Source organism: Anastrepha ludens, chromosome 2 (assembly GCF_028408465.1).
Source record: "Anastrepha ludens isolate Willacy chromosome 2, idAnaLude1.1, whole genome shotgun sequence".
Classification (NCBI taxonomy): Eukaryota; Metazoa; Arthropoda; class Insecta; order Diptera; family Tephritidae; genus Anastrepha; species Anastrepha ludens.
In genome coordinates, this window is record NC_071498.1 from 75,117,450 (window position 1) to 75,136,902 (window position 19,453).

General features: G+C 38.1%; 1 protein-coding gene across 1 annotated transcript in view; it reads left to right on the forward strand.

Moving 5' to 3' along the window:
• The window catches only part of LOC128871875 (uncharacterized), a 55,841-nt gene extending 42,093 nt beyond the window's left edge, over positions 1-13,748 (forward strand). The window contains exons 9-11 of the mRNA XM_054114007.1: positions 1,229-1,327; positions 4,720-4,870; positions 13,557-13,748. Of these exons, the coding sequence (XP_053969982.1) occupies positions 1,229-1,327; positions 4,720-4,870; positions 13,557-13,684 (378 nt within the window). The 3' untranslated portion in view covers positions 13,685-13,748. The remainder of the gene's footprint in view (positions 1-1,228; positions 1,328-4,719; positions 4,871-13,556) is intronic.
• The last annotated feature ends 5,705 nt before the right edge of the window (positions 13,749-19,453 follow it).

Genomic DNA, 19,453 nt, shown 5'->3' on the forward strand with positions numbered 1-19,453 from the left:
CCACTTTCAAAATTCGTTCCGCAAATAAAAATTTAATCACTGCACGATACTTGATATTTTCCATTGTAGAAAATACTGCGACATGTCGATACTAAATACAGGGTGGGCTAAATAGCGTTTGCTTTTTGAACCACCCATTTTTTTGAGAATGGTAACACAAATGACATGTAAAATGTGTTCATAATTTACTGAAAGGCTTGACATTTACGAAATGGGACGCTTAACGCTTGAACAAAATTGGGAAATATTGAAAATCTATTTCCAAAGTGGTGAGGCTTCTTCTTCTTTTCTGATTTTCACATCGGTGGCTACGTCAATAAGCAAAATTGTCGGAGTTGGGGCTCAGAAAATCCACACGCTACTGTAGAGAAGCAAATGCATCCACAACGAGTCACTGTTTGGTGCGGTTTTTGGTCTGGCGGCATCATCGGGCCATTTTTTTTTTCGAAAATGAGCGAGGAGCCGCGGTTACAGTAAATGGCGAGCGTTACCGTGACATGCTCAACGAGTTGTTTCCAAAAATTGAAGAGGATGACATGGACGACATTTGGTTTCAACAGGACAGTGCAACTTGTCACACTGCCAAAGTTACACTCGAACTTTTGGCTATCGTTTTTGAAAACAGAATAATCAGCCGAAATTCCGATATCAATTGGCCGCCTCGGAGCTGTGATTTAAGCCCGTTGGACTATTTTTTGTGGAGAGCCGTTAAGGACAAATGCTATGCGAACCATCCAGATACGATTGATGCTTTAAAACACGAAATCGAAGTTGCCATTCATGAAATTGGAGCCCAAACAATCGAAAATGTGCTTAAAAATTGGGTTGATCGAATGGCCTACTGTAAAGCCAGTCGTGGCAGTCATTTGAATGATATTATTTTTTATTCATAAATGACAATGTTCAATCTACAAAATAAAAAAAAGTTTGAAAAATTATTGATAAGTTTTTTTTTATAGCCGATTCAAAAAGCAAATTTTACATGGCCCACCCTATAGCTTATCAACAAAAATGAATTGACAGATTGAAAGGAAACTTCACTTAAGTACGTTCATATAAAGGTGTACCAACATAACAAAAACAAAACAAAAAATTTAGGCTAGTAGCAACTTATTGAACAACCTAGTATTCACTGTCACTCAGTAACATAAGAATATCTGTAATGCCTTCATTGTATCTTTACGTGGGTTTTTTCAATAAATCTAATTTTATTTTTTATGATTAACAGACTTTGCTATTAGGATTGAGGTACGAGGATTTGTCATGGGACTTCGCCAAGCCTAGTGTGAATAATGATTCCGAGTGCTTGACATGTATATTTATTCAAGTAAGTAAAAATAAAAAATATACTTGCATATACATATAATTATAAATATTTGCATATTTACACAAATATACATTTATATTGTCAGCTCGCTAATCCAATTAACGATATACTCTAAATCCATCTACTATGTAAAGGGTGGTTAAATTTCAAGGGCCGATGTTGGCCGTGAACCACACCTAAGTATCAAGTTTTTTTCTACATTTCATTTGACATTTTTCAATTTCGGACTAACTCAATTCCAACCATGGAAAGATACACAATCGGCCAACGCGTTAAAGTTATTCAGGCTCATTATGAAAACGGGCGTTCAAATCAAAATGCATATCGCACACTTCGTAATTTTTTCGGTCAATTTAATCGTCCAAATGTGCGTACAATCGGAAAAATTTTGCAAAAGTTTGAGCAAACCGGATCTGTAGGAGATGTGAAAACATCAGTGCATGCTCGCACAACTCGTACTGCAGAAAATATTGCTGCGGCTCGCGATAGTGTGGTCCACCTCAACTCGTCGTGGTGCCCAACAATTGCACCTCTCATGCTCGTCGTTGATGAACTTATGCATAAAGACTTACAAGGTGCAATTGACTCAAGAACTAAACCCTTTTGACCATTTCAAGCGTCGTCAGTGGTCAGAATGGTGGCAGGAAATGGCAACAGTGAATGACCAACATTAACGGCGTTGAACCTCAATTATGCCACCATCGAAAATTTGTATTATCGGATGGAGGTGTGCCGCCGAGGCCGCGGCGGCCATTTGACCGTTATTTTGTTCCATACGTAATTGAGCCATACCAATATTATCATAATAAAGAGAAATGACAATAATTTTTTTTTTTTAATTTTATTTTATTCAAAATCAACATCGGCTTTTGAATCTTAACCATCCTTTGTAATACAATTCTGAACAAAAAACAAAGACGTCCAATCTGAATTTGGTTCCTTAACGAGCGTAGCCGCATTTATTTGGAAAAGAAAAGAGTGTTGCCCAAGGCACCCCCTATCCATCAAGCAGGAATATTAACATTTGCTTGTCTTTATATATAAAATTTAATGTTTGTCTGTATGTCCTCGATGAACTCAAAAGCTACTGGACCGATTATTTTAAAAATTGGTATATAGGTATATGTATGTATTTTTCCACGGAGAAGGTTTGTAGAATATGCTCATTGCCGCCACTCGCCACCAGGTGGCAGAGTAGCAACTTCTGTCCCGTTCAACCGATTTTTTCGAATTAAACAAAATCAATAAAATGGTTTAGAATGAATTGAATATTTGTGTACTGAAGAATGGCCAGTCTTTGCATCTGCGGGGCCTTAGAACCACACCCACAGATGCACTAAATATTATGCTTAATATTTTACCAATAGACCAATTCGGTAAACAAACAGCTGCCAAAGCAACTCTCAGACTAAGAGAAATCGGCCCACTCAGAACGAACCAAAGAGGACACTCTTCAATTTTAGAACAATTCCCCTGCATTCCTGGCACAAGACCAAGCACAAGACCATTCCTGTAAGACCAAGGACATCAATTTAAATAAATCCTTTGTCACAGTATTTCCTTCCAAAGAGGAATGGGATAACGGGCTTACTGTTAAGAAAAATGATTTAAACATCTACACAGATGGCTCAAAACTGGACAACAAAGTACGTGGAGGGGTCTACTCCGATAAACTCGCAGTATGCCAATCATTTCGCCTACCTGACCATTGCAGTGTACTTCAGGCGGAAGTCACTGCCATAAAAGAGGGACTTACAGAAATAAAAACGAGAGTATTATCCACAAATGAAGTCTTCATTTACTTGGACAGTCAAGCGGCAATAAAAGCGCTTTAATCAAAAACCCACTTGTCAAAAACAGTTCTAGAATGTTTTAAACTACAATATTACATTACTTTACTAAATATTACATTTACAAGTTGGTGAGCAATATAAGTAAATATATATATACATATATATATATTATATATATATATATATATATATATATATATAAAGCGGGTCGATTTAAAAATCGCTCATTGCTCTGTGAAAATCGTATTCTAGGGATCAAAATAAGAAACTTTGCCGAAGGAACCATGCCTCTAAAACGAGTTCTGATGTCCCCCAATACAGACAAATTTTTTTTATTAGTATTATATGGAGCCCTGATTGGAGGTAGCGATACAATCATCCGGAAATACTGCTAAATTAGACAATGTTGAGCGGCCCATGCTGTTCCGGGCGCACCATGTTCTTGACAGCAAAAAGCAATTTGTCCTGGATTATGGATTCAAAAAGCTTTGCAGTATCGGAAAGCTTTGAAATAGGCCTGTAGTTACCAATATCGTTTTTATCACCACTCTTGAGAATGGGTAAAATGAAAGTCAATTTCCAGACATCAATAAAAGTAGGCGAAGTTAGTGATTTGTTAAATATTAACAACACAGGGTAAAATAAAGAATCACACTTCTTGAATAACACCGCAGACAAGCCATCAACACCAGTATTTGAAGAAGACTTAAGACGAGTAATGCCTCTGAAGACATCTTCATCTACCTTGCCGAAGTCAATAGATGGTTGTATATTGTTGGCATAAGCGTAGGCATAGAGCAATTGTAATTATTAAAGGACGGAGGCGAAATTATCGCAGTTAATGCCAGTGGAAAAGAAAAAACATAACTATTCTGAGGTAGGTAGTCTTGATAGGGCTTGCCGATACCCCTTTCCCACAGCACCAAGTGTCAATCATATCTAGAGTTTTCTGCACTTTTCTACAGATGTTCATAAGCGAAGGGCCTGTTACCAAACAGGCAACGTCGTCCGCATATGCTTGTGCGTAGAGTCCCGCATAATATAAGGTGGTGAGTAGAGGTTCGATTACCGTGCTCCAGAGCAATAGAGACAGCACACCGCCCTAGGGGCAGCCTCTATTAATCTCGGCAGATCTTCCTCTGCTCGCACCGTGCCGATTCTTTGGGCCAGCATCGAAGGAATACAATTCACTAGCATGCGGTCTACGCCGTGCCTACTAGCACAGAACCTCACGAGACTGGTGGCCTTCCCAGGTAGTGGCCCTTCCAGAGCATTGTAAGAAAAGTAAGCAGATGCAATCACAACCCTCAACCATCCGCGCCTACCCCTCTAACACACCTCAGCCGATACCAGGTGATGGGATGATATTATATTATAAGACCGGGCATAGGTCTATTCGAACCCCTGTCGTATAATAAAGTGCGGCCTTTCAACGCGCCAAAGCCACAGGCGCGGCCCCTAAAGACCCTGGGCTCTTGTACTTATTTACTCCACAGAGTTATATACAAAGTGTACAAGTGTAGTTACAACCAATATATTGTAAACTGTTACATACACATGCATAACATAAGTAATATTTTTGATGTGTTTTTTTCACAGTTCGATGCAATGGAAAACGGGATACAAGTTTCGAAGCTTATGCAAATTTTTTCCAAGCAAGCTGGCATGATAGATGCTCTTATTTCACATTTTGCCGAACAAATTCGAAAGCTTAAATTGAACGGAAACATGGCTGACCAACATCCTGAAGGTATTTGTATATAACTTTATGAAATATATTGAATGGGGAAAATTAACGAATTCTTTCACTCTAAAATATTGAAAGATAAAGGGTTACACATAGTTTCCTAAATGGCAACTGTCCATACAGACTTTTGAAGGCTCAACATTTTTCTAGTGCGGATTTTAACTAGCAAATATTTTGAAAACTCTTTTTATATTTCGAAAGGCTGCCTTAAAGATCTGATATTGAGTATAGATTTCTAGGTTTGGACATCTGAAGAAAATTGTGAAAGTCAATTCAATTGACACGTCGGCCTGGGTGAATAGAATACTGAATTTGGTGCTTTCTGTAAACCGTTACTTTATTTTTCGAGATTTTGACATCCCATTTTGACATCATGCTCTATAATAATACAAAACAAACAGAAGGATGAGAACTTACATGTTTGTGAAAATTCAGTGAATGGTTTGATAATATTGTGATTTATAACTGAAACTCAAGAAACTAATGAAAACGAAGTGCCAGATGATAAATTGTGAAAGCACGAATTATAAAAATACTTCCAAATGCAATTTTTTCTACGTTTTATGCGGATGACGTCGTGGCAAGAAGGTGTGTGTGTGTGTGTAGGTATATAATTTGTGTTTGGTAGTTTCTATTGGTACCTACCTCTTCACAAAGAAGTAATTTCCTTTCCTTTCGTTTGTTTATGCCGTCTGCATAACATTCGAATATGTCGTTAACAAAAATTACAAAAAGAAAGGGTTGAAAGTACTGCTCTGAGGTACACCAGAAGAGGCAATAAAATAATAAGAATATACGTTATCCACATTTACGTTGGAAAAGTACGACTGCATCCATTTGAAGAAAATATAAGGATACTGAAACCCCAAAATTATTAGTTTGAAGACGTTATTGAAAACCTAGAAAAAATCCGTATAAACCGCATCAGCTTGATGGATATTGTTGAAAGTCGACGTAAAAAATTAAGAAAAACCACAGGATTAGTGACAGTTGACCTACCAGACATAAAACCATGTTGATTCATAGAAATATTACGTTTTACAGCGAGGTATAATTTTTGTTTTATTGAGTAGATTGCATTGAAACCGTAGAAAGTTTGGAAATAGGCCTGTAGTTCGCGATTTGGTTTTTATTTCCAGCTTTGAATGTAGGGGTGATAGTAGTAAATTTGCAAGCATTTATGAACTGTCCATATCCTAACGATTTATAAAAGATCATTAGAAGATGTGTGGCTCAAATTGAACATATGTATATGTATCTAACGAATATCTTAATTCTCAACTACAAGGTTTGGGAGTCCTATCACTACACTCGATGATAAAGCTAGTGAAGGCAACGGTTTGGGGAAAACAATGTCAGTACGTCGTACGACTTCCAAATAAAATTAAATGTATAATTTAGCAAGTATATGGTTCAAGCAGCTCACAACGTACGGGATTAGCCCACGTATCCTCTGGGTAGATTCCGAACACCCATTCGGGAGTGAGCTAACGTGAGAAGGCGAAACATTCCAGGATAGCTGGTTGTGCGCTGGGTTTGGGACCCGCCACTTAAAAATACCCCCCAATGAAAATATTAAAAAAGCCTCGGTCCCACAGTCGGAAAATTCAGCATGCACAACGAAACATCCGGTAACGGACAAAGGCTGATCGACTTCACCGGGGCCCGAAACATGGTAGTCTGCAGCACCAGATTCCAGCATAAAAGGATTCACCAAGTCACCTGGCTGTCTCCTGATCGAAAACCACGAAACCAGATCGATCTCGTTGTGATAGATGGAAGACACGCTTCTAGTGTATTAGATGTATGTATGATCCGAGGACCCAACATCGACTCGGATCACACTACCTTGTTGCAGCCAAACTGCGCACCTACGCAAAGAATGTTCAACATCGAAAAGTTGCAATCACAACAGACAGCCAGAAGATTCGCCACTCGACTCTCACTCCTGCTCTCAGAGAGTACTGCCCAACAAACCGGCATGCACGAACAATGGAGCAATATTTCTCGTTCTCTACGTACCGCCGCCGAAGAAGATATCGGATTCCGGCGAGCCCGAAAAAACAGTTGGTACGACGAGGAACGTCATGCCGCCGTAGAAAGAAAGGATGCCGCCTATAGAGCCACGCTGCGATTGGGCGCAACGCGAGCTATGTGGGACCGCTACAGAGAGCTAAAAAAGGAAGAGAGACGTATTATCCGAAAGAAGAAACGAGAGGCCGAAATACGTGAGAGCGAAGAGCTTGAGATGCTGGCCAACAGGAACAACGCCCGAAAATTCTACCAGAAAGTTCGGCGGCTTACAGAAGGTTTAAGACCGTTGCGTTTTCCTGTAAAAACGGCGATCTGGTGACTGACGTACAGATCAATCTTAAATTATGGAGGGATCACTTCTCGAACCTATTAAACAGTAACAGCTGCTCATGTCACAGAGAATGTGAAGATTCCGATACCCCAATCGTTGACGACGGAATTGTCGTTGGCGTAGACCTTCTCTTTAACGTGACCCCAAAGAAGAAAGTCACAAGTTGTTAAATCACATGATCTCGGTGGCCAATTGTGATCACCTCTTCGAGAGATAACACGGTCCGCAAACTTTTCGCGTAAAAGATCAATGGTTACTTTGCTTGTGTGACACGTAGCGCCGTCTTATTGAAAATAAACGTTGCCCAGATCAATATAATCCAATTCCGGCCATAACAAATCGTTAATCATCTTTCGATAGCGCAATCCATTCTGAAAGGATCGGGCTACAGGCTTGACCGCACTTACGCACACTCAAGTATACTTCAAAATTTTTAGCTTGTCTTGCCGACTGATCCGAATTCAAGTTCAGGTTACCGAACCACTGTAGTGTATTTCAAGCAGAAGTAGCCGTAATCAAGGATCATTTTGAGGCAGTCAGCAAAAAAGCGGAGCTAGTACACGGTGCCTTTTCTAGACTTATGCCAAATATAGGAGGACCTAGATAAGAAAAACGACAGTTGCTTTCACTTGTCAACACATCCGTGAATAGATACGCAGCGCTGATCTGGGCAAATGCGACAACAGCCAATGGCTAGCAATTTCCCAGTTCAGCAAAGAGAAGCGGTGAGTGCATCGCTCTTTCTCCCTGCGTTCATCTCTCCTGATAACGGTGACGCTGTTAGTATGCTGGGCTCCAAGATTGAAGAGCTAGCAAAAATGATGCTGCTGCAGAGTTACGTAAATCATCAGATGAGAGGTGTTGTCTTATCAATCTCTGCACTGCACAAAAAGGTAAAGGAGGAGAGGAAAACATCAACAACAAATAGCGAAGCCAAATTCAGTGCCGAAAAATGCACTCAAACGCTGTCGATTGAAAACACTAAAGCTAATGGGAAGAGATCAACGGTTCAATATAGCGGGAATTCCACGACTGAAAATTCCCTGCAACCAATAGGAAAGCGTACGAGAAGCATTTCCCTTAGCATGCAAGCGTCACATTTGGAAGGCAAACAAGGAACCAATGACATGCAGCCAAGAACAAATAAATCGATACCCAATGATACTGAAGGGTGGATGGAACTACGCCGAGCTAAGCGTCGGACAACACCTACGCAATCATCGGCAGCGCCAGAAAACAGAAGCGGTACCTTCTCTGAAATAATGCGTCAATGGGGTGAAAAGCAGCGAATTAGGGCCAAACCAGATGCTTTCATTATCGCAAACAAAGGCGAGGGGTCTTATGCAGATATTTTGCGTGCAATCAAATCGGAGCCAAGCCTCGCTCGGCGATATGGTTACAAAAAGGGGTAAGGTTACCCCAACTAAAAACGAGAGTGGAGGGTGACAACGTGCAGTACCAGGGCTTGGTAGAAAAAGTTCTGGGCGATAAAACCGAAGTCAGACTCCTGATGCATGAATTAACAATAGAGTGCAAGGATTTCGATGAAGTAACTACAAGGAAGGATGTAGTACAAGCTATAGTATAGTACGTAGCGACAGTGAAAAGTTTGCGTAAAGCGTACGGAAACACACACATAGCGACATTAAGACTTCCGGTAAGAGCCGCAAATTTGCCCCATTCTAAAGGAAAACTATAAGTTGGCTGGTTGGTCTGCCGCCTGCGGAAGGTAATACAACCTACACGATGTTTCCGTTGCTTGGATTTTGGCCATATAGTGAAAAGCTGCACAGATTGCGATAGATCCAGGACTGCACATAGACCTGTGTAGGAGATGCGGAACTGAAGGACATGTAATAAAGGATTGTGCCAATGCGTAAAAATGCGTTCTGTGTCAGCAGGCGAAGGAAGAGTCATCCGACCATATATCTGGTAGTAGCAGGTGTCCATCCTACAAAAGAGCCAAAGCAATAATAAGAAGGTAATTCAACTAAACTTAAACCACTGAGAGATTTACTGAAGCAGACGGTGTTAGACATGAAGGCTTACGTGTCAATAATCTCAGAGCCTTACAAGATTCCTTCGCGCAATGATTGGGCGGCAAACATGACCCAAAAAATAGGATTATGGGCATGTGGTACCCATCCGTTTCAGATAGCAGATCCAGTAGATGCGGGGAAGGGCTTCGTTTAGGCCTTGATTGAAAGTTGCCATATTTGCAGCTGCAATACTCCCCCCAGCTGGACAATCCAAGAGTAAAAAGAGTTCCTCGACCATATTGTAGAGACTGCGAGTGGCCGTCACCCGGTCATCATAGCCGGCGACTTTAATGCGTGGGCGGTAAAATCGGGTAGTAGAAGAACGAGCGCCAGGTGTGCTGCCTTATTGGAGGTTTTCGCTCCGCTTGAATTGATTGTAGCCACCTTTCATCGTGATAATAAAGAATCCATCATCAATATCTATCTTACGAGTAGCTTCTTGGCAAGAAGCGTGAAATGAGATGTCAGTGAGCACTATACCCACAGCGATCATCAGACGGTTGTTATAGACCTTCCATTAGGAAAACGAGCAAAGGATTACATTTCCGCTAGTAAATCGATGCACCAAGAATGGAGACAGACAACCCTCGACAAGCCTTTATTCCAATTTGTTTTAGAGGAGGTCGTAGAGCGCGAACAAGAGAAGGAATCAGCAACAAAGGCAGAAAACAGGCTTGTGCAAAGCATGCTAATAGCCTGTGAAGCAAGTTTACTGGGGGAATGATACCATCAAGGAGCTAAGAGCAAAGTGCTTCAGAGCGAGAAAGATCCGCCAAAGGCGCAGGAATACTGCGGATCACGAAAATAGGCTAGCAAATTTCTAGTATCTTAGAAAGGAGCTAAAAATGGAGATCCAGAGAAATAAAACAGCCTCATTTAATCAACTCTGCGACGAGGCATACACAAATATATGGGGTAACGCCTGCAAAGTAGTGATGTCCAAAATTGCAAAATTCCGAAGTGGTAACTGCGACTTGGAGGATGCCCCGCGCGCTGGTCGTCCTGAAGTCTTTAACTCCGACGCCGTGCTCGAACTCGTGGAAGCTGAGCCAAATCCGATAGTCGATATGATAGCTCAGAGGTTAAATTCATCGCATGGAACAGTTCACAGGCACCTGGTTCAGTTGGGAAAGGTTTCAAAGCTGGGAAAATGGGTTCCGTATAGACTTTCCATCGCCAACCTTCAGCAGAGAGTGAATGTGTGTTCTTAGCTGCTGCAACGGTTTGAAAATTAAAGTTTTTTGAACTGTATCGTTACTGGTGATGAAAAATGGGTCCTTTACAACAATCCTGTTCGCAAACGCCAATGGTTAGCTAAAGATGAAACACCAGAACCAACCCCTAGAGATGGCCTTCACCCCAAGAAAATTCTCCTGTCTATTTGGTGGGGTATGGCCGGTATGATTTATTATGAACTTCTGGAACCAAACCAGACAATAACTGCTGATTAATATTGCCATTAGCTATCAAACCTGAATGAGGATTTAACAAAAATCGACCGTCTTTAGTGAATAGACGTAAAGTTTTGAATCCCCACGACAACGCAAGACCTCATACCGCAAGGCAAAAATTAGGCAAGCTGAACGAGCTCGGAAGGGAGCTGATGCCACATCCACCACACTCCCGGATATTATACCTTGTGATTATCACCTTTTCCGTGGACTTCAATCCCATATGAGTGACAAGAACTACTCCTCAAATGAAGCTATAAAAAGGGATATCGAAGCGTCTTTTGGCTCCAAGGACAAACAATTTTTTGAGCAGGGAATTAAAAGCTAGCCTAAACGTTTGGAAGACATTGTAAATAATGAAGGAAAATATATTATTGATTAATAAATACTTTAAACATCTTTTTTTATTAATTTTGAAACCACCTTTAAAAAACGCACGAACTTATGGACTGACCTGATATATAACATTTTAAAGACGGGTCATTTGACCCACTTTGATAGGAATAGGAACACATAAAGTATCGGTAGGTTTAGTGCTAATGTCGAGATACCCCGATAGCTACAGCAGTTTGCTTATACCCTTTTTGTGTATAGGAATTATCAGACTTGATAACTTTTCAATAGGCATGTTATTATTTCGACATAGCTTTACCATCAGGCTGTGTATTGCAGTTCTTCTCCGCCGTATTTCGATAGTTCAGCAGCTATACAATCGACACCATAACATTTATGATTTTTTAGTTTAGCAATTGCAGTTTTTGTTTTTGCAAAACTAGGGTCACTTATCTGTATTTCAGTAGTTTATATCTAGTTCTTTATTCACGTTTTCCTCATTTTGCATGCTTAGTTGTTGTTAAAATCGCGAAAAATAAAGTAAAGGCTTTCGGAAAGCGTCACCTTCTGTATTCTATATACTGAATGAACGAATTAACAGAGATCACGATACTCTGCGATTGCAGCTTTTATTTGTAAATAACCCCACCGTAGGCGGTTTATCAAGACCTTCTCCAGTAATGATGAAAGTCTTCGACAAAATGAAGCTGCGAACAACGCATATAAGCAAAATAATTAATTTTAATTCAAATTAAAAACACCCAAATAGGCGGTCACCAAAATGTAATGACAACCTACTCCGAAGGTGAGAGTATTAAAATTAAATCGAACCTACTATTCGAGTCACGAAGTAATATTTTATGAAATTCGCCCTGTTGAGGTTTAATAAGGATCTAACAATATTTCCTTTCAATATCTCTATTAGAACAAAAAAAGGAGCATGTAATTTTACCCGATCGTCATATCTTAACAAAATTTCTTACAGGAATTTTCGACTAAAATACAGAGCAATATCCTTCGGAATCTGTCGATTTCTAATGGTTCTGGACCTTCTTCACAGTACTTCTCTCCGGTGGTATTCTTCCAGTTTGAGCAAAGCGATCTCGCTGCATCGCGGCGACTTATTCTTTCCAGCTATGATATCCTGGAAACTGTGTTCTGGGCGAGCAGTTAGTTTAAGACATTCTTCCGTACAACTTACCAAAATTATTTCATCGAGGGCGCATTTCCCATTTATACTTTCAGTTGGTAGCCTTATCTACCTTGGTAATGAATGAAGATTCGGAAAACTAATATTATATTTTTCAGACTTTAGAAGAGAGATTTCCTATCGCTTCCATGAAAATGTTGTTCTTAACTGCACTAAAACTCATTATAAATTTCGTCATTCGATGCTTGTCCGTTTTGAATTTTTAAAACCGTTTGATTTTGCTCCATTAATCCGAAATCTTTGAAACCAACTTCAAATTCAATAAGTGAGTTGCCAACTGTTGAAAACTTGTCATACTGCTTTGTGTTAAAATGAAAACTGCTGTACGTCGCGTCAAAAGTTGGAGGTAAATACATACCACTTTGTTCAAGAAGTTTCCAGAATATATTCAAAAAGTCAAAATACAAGTTTATTTCACAAAGGTGATATTATCGCCTTCAAAGTACTCTCCATCAACTGCAACGCACTTATGCCAGGGTTTGATCACAGAGAATGATGGTACTATGCGATGGTGCACTATCATGGTGAAAAATCCGCGAGTTGTTTTCCCACAAAACCTTTCTTTTTTGGCGAATGCATTCACGTAAACGTCACATAACGCCTAAATAAGAGTCCTTATCTGTTGTCTGACCTTCTGGCAAAAATTCGTGGTGTACAATACCGTTGTACTCATAAACCCACGTCTCGTCTCCAGTAATAATGTGTCTGATGAATGTTGGGTCTTTTGCATGAAGCGTGCGTGGCACTCGTAAATACCAGCGTTTTCCCACTACTGAATCCATTTTGAACGCAAAATTTAGTGCAATCACATTGTTGCAAATTCAAATCCATTTTTAAAACCGCAAAAATACGAAAACACGTGCAGTAGTAGATTGGAAACCTAACAAAAAACAAAAATGGAACTCAAAAACGTTGACTTAGAGCGTCACCTAGCGGTTGTTTCGCGATCCTTTTGATCAAGATCATAGTTCAAAAAATTTAGGTTAGATCAGAATAGAAATTTATTTTACTATAACAAGAATGAAAAAGGAATTTACCCGAAATATAACAGTGTAATTATTCCACTTGAAATGAAAATCTTTACGAAAAATATTTAAGTTTTGTGATAACTGTGGGTATAATGTATATTGTATGTAGTTTTTATATACAGCTATAATAAAAAAAAAATGTGTATTGTCTTGCAATGCCATGCTCTTATTTAATATTTCAGAATAGAATACATATAAATATATATAACACGATTTCATATTCATTGAACCATTGACATTCAAAAAATCACGATTATTTACAGAACCGTACCCCATACAAAACAATGGAACTGGTGTGCTTTGCAACAAATTGTCTCGATTGACGTTGGCGACATTTGATGATGAAGGACGCTGCATCGGACAAACTGGATCACTATCTATAAGTTATTAGTAATTGAAATTTTAATTGTAATCGTGTTTGTATGCATTTCTCTAAATACAATATCATGATTAATAACGCCATTATTTATACCTTTATAAATATACCTTTTCACAGCTCAGCATAATTGCATAATTTATAACTTCGTACTTCGTGCGCAAATAATATTTTATTTTGATGCGAAATTCAAATACAACAAATATCTTAGTCATATAAAAATATAAGCTATAACAATTTTTTAGTCATAAAAAAAACTGACGAAAAAAGCCATTTAGGTAAAGCAAAGTCTCCACCGAACAAGTCCGATCAACAGCTTCCATATGGGCACGGTTACTCATACTGCCCTCACCCCACACTTCTTTCTAATGCTGTATAAGGAATAGCGATTTTCATCGTGATCTTGGCATACCAACTGTGACTGAAGTAACGAAGCAATTTGCCATAGCTCACAAACAATGACTAAAAGCATGTCAGCAATGCAGCAAGAACTGTTGTTTGAGTGAGTAAACATATTTTCATCTGTCGGAGAAGTGTCTTGCTGTCTAGTACCATGTTCTACATGTCGCAACCTCGTTCGCCTCCGCAGATTACGTATTTTCTGCGGAGGTGCTCTTGCTGGTATATCTTTCTTTCAGGATATCCCTGTACACTTTTCAAAGACTTCTGTTTATCAGGTTCCAGTTTGGTTGTGAGATTATAAGATCATGGGAACTGCGATCAATCACTGTATATAGCTTCTTTTTTGCTATTTCCGCAAAAGTTTTCCTATTGTCATACTAATCGTCTGAGTAACGGACACTTCAGTTCTTTCGGCTCACCGATGTCCCTTCACTCGATCGTTTGCGCTTATTAATACGTGTGGCCAGTAAGAGGCCTCGCTGCCGTAGCGGCAGTTCCTGAAGTGATGGAGCTGGAATTAGGAGAGACATGATGGGATACCAAGCTAAGGAATAACAGGGGAATCGTCGTCGGTACGGTAATATCCGCATGGTGATGGAATGACCATCGCCGCTCTGCAGATGGATGGCTAGCCAATACCCATATGGAGCTTATATCTTAGTTCGTGATGAGCAAACCCTCATGATATGGGAGTCAAACTACTACTTAAGCCTTATCCCCGCGGCAAGGATACCAACATAATGAGAGCGAGTTGCAGTAAAATCAATTCGTTGGCTTTTCCATAAATCCATAAAGTAAGATGTCGGCTTCTCGGAACTTGAAACTCTGAATATGTTTTTGGAATTTTGTGAATTGAAAATTTTAATTTTGAAGACTACGCTTGTTCGAAAAAAGGTGCCTTTTATAAGTACCTGCTTCGCGATCACTCCACTAAATGTATTCAAATCACCTATTGATTTTATTTTTATCGTTACCCAAGGACAGCAGAGGGTTATATGTTCTTATAGATCTCAACGAAAGCGACAATTTAAGATCGAATTTGAAAATATAAGGCCTTTGTTGTCATACGCTCTCTTAAATCATGCCAAAAATTGAAGAATTTTCTTTCGCTATCTGGAGGGATGGACAATATCGATTTAATTGAAATCTTGGTTTCTATATCAAAGCTTCAAGTCTATTACAAGCTGCATCATTTTCGTCGATTTCTTTAAAGTCTGTTTAAGTTTTTTATAATTTTCATGGCATGTGAATTTATAATCTCAAGTCTAGATACACATCAATTCAAGAATACGCAACCTAACTTTTAATAAGTGTTTCCTTTTGTATTTTCAAAGTATTGGTGTTAGTCAACTGATTTTGCGGATTCGCACTTTTGCTTTTAATTTTTGTTCTCCCTTATGCGTAAAGTAACGTGTAATTGGAAATATGAAAATAGTAATGGGAATCTATCCAACGAGTCGGAGATGAGAACATGAAAACGAAAAAATCGTTCTAACTCCACCAGAACTAACGAAAAGAAGCGTGAACCGATTAAAAACTGATCGGAGTTGGGAAGCCACAAAAGCCTTGGAAAAAGGAAATACGAAAAATTCATTATTTAATTAAGCTAACCGCCAACGAGAATAAAAGTCAAAATGTTGACCAAAATAGGGAAACGGTATGGCGTCGAAAATAAGCAATAGCTTTAAATATGTTAATCTTGAATTACTTCGGAATTTTAAGCAAATTCTTCCCCTACTATCTTATTTCAATTTAATTGGTATCAATATACAGCTTCAAATTATAGCCACAAAATGTATCAAAAACTATTGGCGTTTTGCCCAGTCTTTGACTGATTTTGAATTTACGCAATTCGAGGTTAAGTGAAACAACGCGCCTTAATGTTGTTTTAAAATAAAACATGTAAACATTTAGATTTTTTCGGGTTTCACTATTTTTATTCAAAAAAACGGCTTTTAGGAATAATATGGTTAACTCCATACTTGGCTGAAAAATTTGTAATTTTGCTATCAACGACCCGTAGTTGAGTAATGGAGAATATCCATGAGCCGTTAGCCGTAGCAACGTATAGTACATTGTGTAGCAGATGCAATCAACCGTTCCATGCTTTACGCAAAAGTGCGGCAAAATACATTTTTGATTGAGTTGCTCCGATGTGGCACGAATTATTGTAGGATCTGTCCATGCCATCCTAAATCAATGTACGAAGTAAAGTAAACATTCATTCATCACATTCAACATCAAAAATAGATATTTTATTTTACTTACTTTACGCAAATAGAGTTAATTGAAGAAAACACTCAACGTCGAATTTAACAGCTTGGCTAGAACGCATATTCTAGGCGTTTTTGATATTCGTCTTTGTGTTTGTGTTTGCCACTCTCTATCAGTTTGAATAAAGAGAAGAAAAAAGTTTGTGAATAGCACAATTGTTAGTGCAAACGGCAAATATTGTAGCCAAAAATAGCAATTGTCAAATCGTTTAAGGCTAGTGAATTATACTACTGGTGTTTGTGCACGGGCTCGGATCTAGCGTCAACTTCCGTGCTGCAGAGTAGGCAGTAGTAAAGATGTGGGTAAGACCCCTGTTCACTTTACTAGTATTTTTATAGTTTTAATTTTTCTTTTCAGGTATTTATACAGGTTTGTATGTATAAACGTAGGTATTAGAACACTTGAAAATGAAATTGCTTTGATTAAGCATTATATACACCTTTTTCCAGAATTTGTTAACAATCCCAATCGGTGATAATCTTTGTTATTTCTTATATTGATAGCACTACAATTCCGCTCGCACATGAATTATTGAGTTTTAATGCACTCCACTTTTTAATTATTTTAAGTTTAATAGTTTGCGCTGAATGGCGGCCGCCATAGCCGAATAGGTTGGTGCGTGACTAAATAACGCAAATAAATTATGAACACATTTGGCATGTCATTTGTGTTACCATTCTCAAAAAAATAGGTGGTTCAAAAAGCAAACGCTATATGACCCACCCTGTATTTCAAAACATATACATATATGTACGTACATAGGCTAGGGCATCAAGTGTGCATACGCACATACAAATATGTACATGCATATGCAAAATATAATTTTTTTAGCATTTGTTAAGCAGGAATTCGATCATTAGGATATTTACTCCCTAATTATTGCATGAAATATAAGGCGTTGCGCGTGAGGTAGGTCATGGTTGCTTCAGTACATACATATGCGTGCCATACTATATTTAATAACGTTGCAATTCAACTTAGTTGCCCCATATATGCAAATACGTTTCTTTGAAGTTTTCTTTTATTTTAAATTTCAAAGTTTTATACTATCTAGAAAATGAATACATATGTATATGATTCCTTGTAATAAAATGTAAATTGAAAAAAATTTCGTTTGCTAAAGGAACAAATAAATGCATATTCAAATATAAATATGATAAGGCGATGCGTCGTGATATAGGTCAGGGTTGCTGCAGTGCGTATGCCCTTACATATGTAACACTATAAGAATTGAAGATGCAATTGAACTTTTGTAATATAGAAATATAACTAACATAATATATGTTTGTATATATTGATATACATACCTATATATCACTATATCAAAACACTTGTATGCGCTCTATGAATTATCGTCTAAAATTAATTTTGACTCAAAAAATTTTTCAAAATTTGTATCAAACTTGTATAGTCTTAAATTTACTAAAACCCACAATCACCTAAATGTGAGGTCGTTTTATAATGTAGTTTGTTTAAATTCTTTTTTGTAAATTAAATCAACTAACATTAAAGTTACTTTGATTTTAAATGTTGGCGCATTTAATAAATATTCAAATCATTATATTCATTCATTCATCAATCATTTAAGTTTGTTTGAAAATATAAATTGAATAAATTTTCGTTTATCAAATGAACATAGAAATGCACAAGCAAATTCTTTGCAAAATGACGTCAGCTATTCGTCAATTTGATTTCCTACAGAAGCCAAAAACTATGCAGAATCAATATACTAAAGAGAGAATTTACTGTTATCAGCTCTGTTAAAAGTTTCACCACACTCCGGCGGTGGTTAGACTTCATTTTTGACATTTCACAATATTCGTAGCCCGTGAGACTTCTATATACATTAACGTTCTCTGCAGGAATACAAAGAGTGACCTGTGTATGCGGTTGTATGTATATGCATACTAGCGAAAACCCGCCCGTTCCGCTGGTCGTCTTTAAAAAAATCTAGATTAATTAATTAAATTAAGCCGAAAAATACTGAGTGTTTTTATAAAAATTCTCGCGCATGAATAGTAATGAAAGAAGTTTTGAATAGTAGTAGCAATAAAAAAACGTTTGATGTGATTTACTTTATTACTTTTTTATTGTAATGCTCTTTGGTATACAATATTCTTCGTTTTTCCATGCGTTGTTGAATAAATGAACAATACCGATGGCTTACCAACTTTTGAGCATGAAACATAAAGTTGGCCATGAGAAAAACATGGGTATTCTAAATCAATACCACAAATTGATAAAGTTTGGCCTTGTGACTTATTAATAGTAATCGCGAATGCAAGGCGAACAGGAAATTGAAGACGTTTGAATTCAAACGGCACATCCGATGGTATTCGCGGTATTAAAACGTCTTCACCAGAGAATTTTCCATTCAAAATTGTTGCTTCAATGACGTTATTCATCAATCTCTTAACTGTTAATCGAGTGCCATTACATAGTCGTGGTTGATTTATGTTTCTCAACATAATAATCAGTTCTAATATTTTCAAGTTTAGCATGTGTGGCGGTAATCCAGGTAAATCAAGGGAATTCAAATATTCAGTGGGATAATTTACAATATTATCTTGATTTGTAACAGTGTCAACGGATCGATATGTTTGTTCTGGACTTGGTATGTTAGCCAAAATAGTCGCATTCATTTCATTTACATCTTTATTTTTGCGAGCCATGATGGCTCGTTCACTAAGCCAATTATGATTTTTGTAATTTTGAGCAAATTTGGGAAAATACTTTGAATGAACTATTCTTTCGTTTGACTTATTTGACAAAAGTTTGGTTGTAAAGTTATTAAGCCAGTTAAATTATCGACAGGAACTTTGCCATTTCCAATATCCAATAATAGCTTTGAAAATTCAGCAGCTGATGGATCATTTTGCATTAGAACACGCACATTAGTATGTAGTTAGTTTGAGTGTTTGAACAGGTTTCCACAAATATGATGATTTCAAACATACGGCCAATTCATCTGCTACAGTTGCTCGAGGAATAACAGGCAGTGTTTGTCTAAAATCACCTGCCAGCAGCACTAAGGCACGACCAAACATTTCATTTTTACTACGTAAATCTCGTAATGTCCTATCAAGCGCTTCCAGTGACTTTTTATGT